Consider the following 9,976-nt stretch of genomic DNA (forward strand, 5'->3'; position numbering starts at 1 on the left):
ATTTAGGTCAGTATCGGACCGATACCGATACGTAATATCGGATCGGTCCATCTCTAGCACAGACGGAGAAACAGGTCACGAGGCCAGTGACAGGACATCATCAGCAGCCTCGCAGCAGCATTTTGGAGCGTTCACAGGCCATCTGAAGACGACTTACCAAGGCCACAGCACGAAACAAAGGCATCAAAAAGCACTTCTCTTTCCAGCTTGGACGTCGTTGTAAATGCAACACCTACATTTCTGACAAGTGAGAGATGATTAGCAGCCATCCAGATGTTTTTGGCATCAGTACCACAGGACATCATCTGCAGCAGTGATATGAGATGCCCGTAAAGATGCTGGAGATGTGTTTTTGTGATAGTAAATACAGTGCAGGACAAAGTGACGGAGGTGGAGGAGAGCCACAGATTCATCATAACTAATGATTGGATGCAGAGTAAACACACAGAGAGTGGTGAGGAAACCCCGTCTGAGTCCTAAACCTGTCTGCGGTCAGGTACCTGCAACGCTGCACGTGACAGCCTGATGAAACGAGACGAGTGTGTCAGTGACACATCTTTGTTTACATGTTTCTGTGATAAAGATCCATCAAAAGCTTTTCATATGTGTTTCCAAATAAATGAAATATGCACACAGAGTCAGGATCTACAGTCTCTGCTTCTTCATTGCTGCAGCTCTTTGTGGCCAGCCGGAGATCGAGGAGCCGCCTGGTAAGACTGCAATGTTGGAGAGATCCCGATGTAAATTGAATTAATTAATGCTGAGGATCATCCAAAGAAAAAGCTGCTTTCAGGCTCTTCACTGCCACAAGGGGGCGCCACAGCAGGTCTGACTTGGCACAGTGTTGGTTTTGTGTCTCTGACTGAAAGTAAACATTCAGTTAGAAACGTTTAAATATGAGGAGACTGACCCACTGTGGTGATGATAACAGCTCCTTCCTGCCTCTCTGTGGTTTCTTTGTCCACACTGTCCAAGGTGAGGAAGAGCCCGGTGCTGGCCTGCTTCATCATGTGAAGGTGGGTGGTGTTCTGCTGTGATGAAGCTGCAGATGGACTCTTTGAAGGATAAAGGGCTTGTTTGTGAGATGCAGCTCCTCCTTCGTTCAGACAGATCCAGCTGAAGTCGGCCTCAAACCCATCTTTGTTTACAGGTTTATTTAAACTGGCTGTCGAGCACGCTGATCAGCTGCTCACAGCGTTTTATTTGAGCTTTGCTGTGATGCTTAGTTAATGTCCAAACATGTCGATGATACCCCGAGGTCCACGGAGCAGCTGCCGAGATCAACCAATCTTATCTGAGTGTAAGGACAGAAAGACGAGAGCAGTGTCTGTCGAGGCCTACCCCTCACAGGTCAGAGGGCGTGTCTTCCTGCCTGTGACCTGTGACCCTCTCTAGCCACCTAATGGAGCAGACTCAAGCTGGGAATATGAGCCTGAAGCGTCTTTACAGGATTCACCAGCTGTGAGACTGACTGAGCGTAGGACTTCTTCTTCTGTGGTGTACTCGAGGATGCACTTATCCATGAATGTGACTGTGTGACCGCGAACTGATCCTTCCATGTCATCTGTCATCTGCTGGGTTGGTGAAACATGAAGCTCATGTCCTCTGCAGTCTTAATAATACACAGGGGCCTGATTATTTAAGACCTTGTATGTGGGGTGCAGGATTTTGAATTCTGTATTTAACAGGAAGCCAATACAGGAGAAATCTGCTCCTTCTAGTCCCTCATGAATCTCTCCATAAACTGCAGTTAGTTCAAAATACAGCTGCTCGTATTGTTTCCAGAATTACATCCACTGAACATATAACAGCTGCATTGGCTTCCAGTTCACCTCCGTGTCAGATCCTGCTTCTTACTATCAAAGCGCTTCATAACCTCGCTCCTCCATATTTATCTGATCGCCTCCATACATACTCGCCTCCCTCGTTCTGTCTGTTCCACCTGCTCGCCTGACTATCCTGGGACTCAGAGCCTTTTTTTTTTTTTTTTTTTTTTTCGCCTGTCCCATTTGGTTCTTTAGCCATCAGAATTGTTGTCTGAAGACCAACAAGGATACCCAATGGATTTACTTTGCCAAATGGATCATCGTGGCATTGCCGTATTGGTCCATTTGGTCGATCTTTGTTTTTATTATTTATTATATTTTATTTCAGATGTTACAGACGGGACAGACATGAGTGAGGGATAGGAAAGGGAGAAAGAAAGAGGAAGGAAAGGAAAAACAGAAGGGGAGAGGGACAGTGAGAAAGGGGGGGAGAAAAAAAAAAAAATCTCCTGGATCACCTGTTGAGAGAAGAATAGAAAACAAAAGCAAAAAAGCAACATACTAAACACAACACCATCGCATTAATCTAGCTAAGTGTAAACAGCAGTAAATACTAAATATTCAATGTTGTTGTGCAGCACGCAGGACAGATGTTTTGAAGTAGCAGCCAAGAAAGGTGTAATTTAGGTCTACGAGCAGTGAACACCCGTGTGCATACCTGTGTGGATCAGCAGCTTGTATTCCAAAGGTTTCTCCATGTAAGATCTGCTAGGGAGTGTGGGGGCCACAGCCCCGTCCTCCAGGGCGTGAAGCAGGTATGGAGGAGATCAAAACTCCAGACATCCAGAGGCCCCCAGAACACAAGAGACCAAGGAAGACCAACAGAGGGGCAGCCGCGCCACTGTCCCAGTAAGAGCTGAGGAGAGTCCCAGATGAGGGCTCACTCAGCAGCCGCGGAGCAGAAGCCAGGGGGAGTTGCAGTGACGCGCCCGTGAGCTCCGCCGGCAGCCAGCTGTGCCTGAGTGACCGAGCCCCAGGCCGAGAGGCCGGGGGCACCCCACCTCCGAAGTGGCCCGAGCGAGCCCCAGGCTCCAGGCCCCGATAAGCGGCCGCCAAGGAGTGAGCCGGTGTGTACCTGGACGCCCACCCCCAGACACAAAGAACCACCAACGCACCGACACCTGAGGGATGGGGACTCAGAGCCTTTAGTTGTTCTGCCCGAGACTTTGGATGCACTTCCACCAGATCTCCGGACCACAAACTCGCTACTTTTAAATCCTGTCTCAAAACCATTTATTTAGGATTGCATACTGTCTTAGACTGTCTTAGTCCATTTTTACCTTGCTCAGCTTTGATGCTTTCATGCTTGTGTTTTGTTTTGTTTTACCTTATGTCTAAATCTTATTTTGCAATGTTTATTATATTTTATTGCTGCTATTGTTCTTGTGCTATCGTAAGGTGACCTTGAGGGTCTTAATGGCGCCTATAAATAACATGTATTATTATTATTATTATTGTTGTTATTATAGAACTGGTCCTAACACTGAACCCTGTGGAACTCCGTAGTTAATCTCAGTGTGTGAAGAGGACTCATTTACATGAACAAATTGAAGTGTGCAGGAAAGCTTCCTTCATAAAGACGACACAAACTGACACCTGAGTGGTGAGTACAGCTACATCGCTGCTTCAACACATACAGGACAGACTTGTCAATCACAAGCTAGCCCCGCCCTAATCCCCCCATTCTGACTCCAACAGGACCATCATGTCCAAAGGGAACTTCCTGTTTTATTCAGTCAGACCTGAGAGCAGCGACTGAGCCCATAAACTCATCAGGAATCGGCCCACTGGGCTCATTTCTCTCAGACTTCTATCTAATCAGACGTCAGAGGAGTCGCCCCCTGCTGGACATTAGAGAGAATGCAGGTAAGAAGCCTTTCTTCAGCCTGCAGTCTGACTAATCAGCTCTGTGATGTGTGGCGTGACCTCTCATGGAAAATCTTGTCTGCTCGGCGCGTGGACAGTAAGAGGATCCCTGCTTTTCACAGGCGTCTGCAGCTCCTGCGTTCCCTGGGGAGCATTAATGATCCAAGCTTATCTCTGTAAGCTGATTAAAGCACTTGTTGACATCATTAAGATGTGTCAGTCAGCTTGCTTACAGGTCTGATTTCTGCTGATTCCTTCTTTACCTTATCTTCTCATCAGCCCGCATCGACTCAGGTGCAGCCACTGAAAACGCCTCACCACACTCGTCATTATCTGGCTTTGAGGGCCGCCTCTCCTCCTGTGTTGTGGTGAGTTGTACATTCAGCAAGTGGCTGCAGAAATGCAGCTGCTCGAACACTAAACAAAACCACGAGGCCGCTCAGCCGTCACCATCACTGCAGGCCCGGACAGATCCCCGTGTGCTCGTCCCGGCTGCAGAGGCCTCCGCAGTGGTGATTACAACTGTTCTTACCCAACAGGTGAAACACAGCTGCCACACAGGTACGTCACAGGCCCCAAAAGGTTTTAACTACATCAGATATAGTGATGTCATCATGTTGCCTAGCAACAGAATAAAATGACCTGTTTTTTCTCTGTGAAGCAGTTGTTGTTTTCATTTCAGAGCCAGCAGCACGAACAGGCCGCGGCGTGGACACGTGAGTATTAATAACACGTGGACCCAAAGGACGCAGCGCTGCCGGCGTTCTGATGCAGGCGCCAGGATGTGTCGGACTTGTGTGACCCGGGCAGCGCATTTTCCTCTGAGCGTGTTTAAAGGTGACTTCTGTAATCACGCAGCGCAGCGCTCCATCCTCCTCCACCTTCCTCGATACCATTTCTCCTCCAACTCAATCACGTCAGCGCGCCTCGCCTGCAGCTTTCTGCACATTTACAGAATCCAACATTCAATCAGGACATCATTCCCCCTCCAGTGGAAACGATCATATCTGAGCTTTGCTCTGATGCGTCACATGAAATGTACTTTCTACAGGCCTGAAAATAAAAACACAATAAAAGCAGAGGTGAATCGCCAGGTGTTAACCGCTGAACGCCTCGTGCATCATATTAGAAACAGACAGTTTCTGTCTACATCATCAGAGTGATTCTGTTTCCCTCGAAAACCTAAAGAAACAGAAAAATAACATTTTAAGGAAAAAACTGCAGATGTAGCAAATCTGACACAATAAAATTCTGATATGTAGTTTTTATATTTGGAAAAGTAAAACAAACAGCGAAAAAGAAATGATTTTATTTTGAATAAACTGTTTTCATGCACATTTATTAGTGCTTTGCTTACAGTGCGCTGAGGTAAACAGGCAGTAACTGTTTGATAAAGGTCTGTGCTATTCTGTCACGTTTAGTCCTGAGTGTACCTGCAGCACGGCTCAGTCGTGAAGCTGTAGGATGGAGGTGTGACGGTGTTTGGATCATTACACGACAGTGCTGACACAGACAACAGGCTGCTCCGCCCATCTCCACCCCCTTTGAGAAAACCTTCTGATTGGCTGCCCCTCACAAACAGCAGGTATGTAGATGTCAGCATGTCTGCTCTCTGGGGCGTCATGCATGTCCTTCCGTTGGATAAGCAGAACATCAAACAAAAATGCTTTTCTTACTTTGAATTCAAATTAAATCTCTTCATCGAGTATCAGAGAATAAGAAACATCTCAGCGTCGCTCTGTTTCCAGTTTAGCATGTTAATAACAGCCAGAAAAGACTGACTCAGTGTTTTTAAGGCTGATGGAGCTCCTGCAAGTTTGGACAAACTCCAACCTACGGAGGAAAATCTGCAAATCATCCAAGAAAGAATCAAAAAAGATAAAAGAAAGCTGTTTAATGCCAGGTTTGAGCAGATTCTTTTATTCATATCTCATTTCTACAAAACATATAAATCATCTTCAGCTCATTTACTGACAAACAAACACAGAGAGAGGACGATTTTACCCTGCAGTTCCCCCAGCATCCAGCAGAGGCAGCAGTGAGTCGGTCCCATAGACTCCCAGGTAAAATGAAACCTGCTCGCAGCCTGATGCACAAACTGTTTTGTCTCTAGAGACAATTTTCTCCCTCGTAACACCAGGTTAACTTGTATTAACTCATTATTATTATTATCATTATTAAGGTTTAAAGGTTGCATTAATGGGGGCGTGGCCTCTTTGACTGACAGTCGAGACACATTTCAGCTGCTTCCCTCAGCTCTGCACCTCGAGGTGGACGTCCTTCCAGCTGCAGGAGCACAAACGGTTCACGTGGCCTGAGGCGCTTCCAGAACAAACTGATTTGTGGGGCATGGGTGGAGCCTTTCACAGCCTCGACCCAAACATGTTCCCTCATCATCCTCATCAACGATGATGAGTGCTGCAATAAAATCTGTACATCTGCTCACACGGTACAAGCAGCGATGCATCTCGCGGGGGTCACTCTGCTTTGTGAGCATTTAAAGGCAGGCTGAGCGGTTACCAGGCAGCAGCTAAGCACCCTCACACTCCTCTCCTCCTTCCTCTGTGTTTCCCTGCATCAGGATTGGGATCACATCAGGGAATAATAAAGAGTTCTGATTAAAACGTGCCGCGCCCTCCTCGTGTCGCTTCCAGCAGTCTGGTGATCATGTCAGAGTGGGTGGGGTGAAAGGTCAGGCCATCCACCTCCATGGCCAGGTGACCAGTTTTCCCGCTTCGGATCCCAAACCGGACCAGAGTGGAGAGGAAGGACTCCTCCTGGATTTAGGGAGAGAGGGAGATGAGATCGTCCGCCAGCATTAACTACAGTCTATTTAATCAAGTCACGTTAGCTTCACGTTAGCTTCCTGCTGTGAGTATTTACAGGCACAGAGGCTCCAGATCAGGCTGCGGGGGCACATTTGGTGCTTGTTAATGAGTTATTAAGCATTTGTGTGTTACCTTTTCCACAGACGGCAGGTTAGTGGTCCAGTCCTGCAGCTGCTCCGTGGAGGTCACAGGTTCCAGTCCCAGCCCCTTCCTCAGGTAGCGCAGGTGTGCTGGGCAGGTGTGGAGCAGGTAGAGCCCGCAGGCCACAGCGTAGCCTCCCCAGTTAGACACGCCTGCAGGAGCACGGGAGGAGGTCAGAGAAGATGGAGCACAGGGTTAGTTCAAACTGACCTGCAGCTCACACTAGTGAGCAGCATGATGCTGCGACAGCTGCTGTGTTCGCAGAGGCCGTACCTGCGGTGACGGCGTGGTCTGCAGGAACCTCACAGGCGATCAGGCCGCCTTTGGGCATCAGGCTCTGCACCTTCTCCTTCAACTTCCCCATCCCCAGCTCGTTCCCACCATCACCGATTCCTGCACACACGCACACACAGACACACAAATCGTTCAGTCTCCTGTAAGGCTGAGTCGTGATTGGCTGCTGGATTTATCACAGAGTGTAATGATCAGATGGTGGGAGGGTTCCCGCCTGTGGTGCCGATTCCAGGTATGTGCTTGGCAGCGATGAACAGGTCGTCCACGGGATCCACCAGATGTTTGATGTTCACTGCTCTCATGTTGTAGTAGTTCCCATCTGCGGCGCGTCCGCTGCGCTCTATCGCCACCAGGTGGTCAAATCTGGTAACGAGCATCAGTGTCACATTAGAACCTGCAGCTGTACCTGTGCAGGTGTGAATAACAGGGGGCTGTATGCATGAGAAAGTTAAAGAACAGTCTGTGCACGTTTCCTGTTGTTTGGGCTCACGTGTGGTCTGATGATTCACAAACCTGCAGATTCTTTTTTCTCTGTTCAGCCGAACACTCAGAGATGCTTTTTATTTGTTTTTGAGGTTTTCTGCATTATGATGACATCATCGTAATGTTACACGTGTCCTTTTGCTTTGGTCACAGCAGCACTCCTGCTGCACACACCACATGTCGTTATTTTATGGGCTCACGGGGTTTGAAGTCAGGTGACTCGTCACATGACAGTCCTCACGTGTGTTTGGACTCGCTGCAGAGGGTGGAGCAGGTCTGTGATGGAGAGCTGCTGATCTCTGACTGCGACTAGTAAACTGGACTTTTTCCCATCATGCACAGCTCAGCTGGACCAACAAATCCAGCCCATCTATGAAGGTGCCTCACGCGCCAGCTCACCTGGGCTTGTTAGGGTCTCCATGGTGACACAGGAAGTGCCGCGCAGCGTCTGGACCACCGTCTTCAAATGTGACCAATGGGATAGCATCCTTCAGGACTCCTGAGGGTGACATCACAGCAGTTTCTTGCACTTTATTTTGAAAGTCACATTTTATTTTCTCATTCTGAACATTTCTAAATTAAATTCATCCCAGAGCAGATTTAAAACTCTCACCCGTCCTCACTGCTTCATCGATGATGGTGCGGTTCATCTCCAGCGCCCGGCGATCCGTCACCATGGTCACCTGTTTCCCCAGAGACAGCAGCATGGTTGCCATGGCAATTGCTCCTGGTGGGCCGTCGGTTTCATCGGGAGGGCTGAAGAGGAGACGCAAACGCTGAGAATCACCTGCGTTACTCGTGACCTCTCCCCCATCACAGACTGCAAACAAATGATGGAGGCAGCTTCTGACGCCACCGCCATCATTTGTTTACAGTCTGATATAATCCGATGTTGAACTTCCTGGTCACACAGAACCAGGAAGCTGTGTGTGTGTGTGTGTGTGTGTGTGTACCTGTGCATGTAGTGTGTTGGGAAGCCCGTTGTTATGGCAACAGAGGAGGAATGGGATAGAGCCAGACAGGAGCGCAGGAGTTCATCCTGAACGAATAAAGCTCTGATCCCTCGCTCACCTGCAGACGCACAGACACAAACGTTCAAACAAAGAAGAACAGGAAGTGGCGACCCGACAGGTGCTGCTCAGACGGGCAGGTAGGAGGACGACCGCATGAAACTCCTGAGGAGCTCTGGCTGCAGGTGAAAGGACAACTAAAGTTCAGTCTGCAGGTAAACTGGCAGAAAACCCCCAAAAACTGTCCCTTCATTAAACACGCTGCAGGTGTAGTAGCCTCTGTGATGCACAATAATAAAAAGCAGCACCACCTGTATGACAGTAAAGGAGCTTCACATGTCTGTGCGCGCGGCGTGGACGCCATGCACAGGTGTAACTGGCAGACTGTGAGGACTTTAAAGAATCCACAGCTGGTTTTTTATGGCCTGTTTGTTTTTCTGTAGAAAAAAGTTTAGTCATGGACTCAGCTGAAACACCTGAGGAGCTTCATCAGGCTCTACCTGCTCCATCATCAGCTCAGTTATTCGCTCCTAAAAAAAAGCATCCTGGGCCTTCTACCTGGATCTTCTCCGATCATCACCTCCAGCTGTCTGATCTTCGCCGCCGTCCCCTGAGAGACCAGGCTGTACAGCAAGGGATTCTGGGACACCTGGAAGCACAGGGGGGTCAGCTCAGGATGGGGTTTGGCCTCAGTGGGCGGAGTTATGGTGGAAGTAGGTGAGTCAGGAATGTCGGTGAGGAACATGCAGCCGGGCGAGTGGCTGAAGGCCAACGGAGGCTCTGAAAGAGACAAACTGTTCAGGTCCTCTGCAGGCTGTGATGTAAGCACAGTATCAGCCAATCAGAGTGCTCACTGCTGCTGAGGATCGCCTCAATCGCGGTCACACCACACGCCCAAAAGACTGTGACATCACCAGGCTGCAGCTCCACCGCATCACCATAATCCGGCCTGGACAGGTCCTGGATGCCGAGGAGAGCTACAGACACACACACAGACACACTGTATATAAAAGATGGCCACAGTCATCTCGACACCACATTTTGAAGCCTCATCATCTGAGTTTTGTTCAGATTAGCTGAGGTGAAGCTAGCAGGCAGCTAGCAGCAACAGCCACCTGTGTCACCATCCACCTGTCAGTCACAGAGGCCATGCCCCTAATAATGCAGCCTAAACTGTTGTTCTGAAGAGACCTCAGAGGCCAAACAGTTTGTGTATCATCCTGTAAACATGTTTTCTCTGCTGTAAGGTTTTAACATGGAGACTGACTCACTGCTGCCTCTGCTGGCTGTTAGAGGAGCTGCAGGTGAGTGTGTGTGTACCTGGATCTCCTATGTGTACAGGAGCTCCATGTGCCAGTGGGTTGAGATGAGTGACCTTCACTGCTGCATCCAACAGAGCAGCTGGGACGGGACGCATCGTGACCACCAGAGGGCAGCTGAACGCTCCTGCAGGAACACAGGGAACTGCAGTCTGCACGCGCACACACACACACACACACACACACACACACACACACACACACACACA

The 9,976-nt window shown here is 49.0% G+C and overlaps 1 protein-coding gene across 1 annotated transcript in view; it reads right to left on the reverse strand.

The window, feature by feature from the left end:
- Positions 1–5,591: 5,591 nt before the first annotated feature.
- dglucy (D-glutamate cyclase) overlaps positions 5,592–9,976 on the reverse strand; it is a gene marked incomplete at its 5' end in the record, with an annotated part of 8,547 nt that continues 4,162 nt past the window's right edge. The window contains 10 exon segments of the mRNA XM_005942127.3: positions 5,592–6,469; positions 6,653–6,813; positions 6,935–7,054; positions 7,170–7,318; positions 7,838–7,937; positions 8,052–8,194; positions 8,392–8,509; positions 9,007–9,228; positions 9,303–9,425; positions 9,769–9,919. Of these exon segments, the coding sequence (XP_005942189.1) occupies positions 6,311–6,469; positions 6,653–6,813; positions 6,935–7,054; positions 7,170–7,318; positions 7,838–7,937; positions 8,052–8,194; positions 8,392–8,509; positions 9,007–9,228; positions 9,303–9,425; positions 9,769–9,919 (1,446 nt within the window). The 3' untranslated portion in view covers positions 5,592–6,310.

Source organism: Haplochromis burtoni, unplaced genomic scaffold, assembly GCF_018398535.1.
Source record: "Haplochromis burtoni strain Fernald_Lab_line unplaced genomic scaffold, NCSU_Asbu1 Contig_321, whole genome shotgun sequence".
NCBI lineage: Eukaryota > Metazoa > Chordata > Actinopteri > Cichliformes > Cichlidae > Haplochromis > Haplochromis burtoni.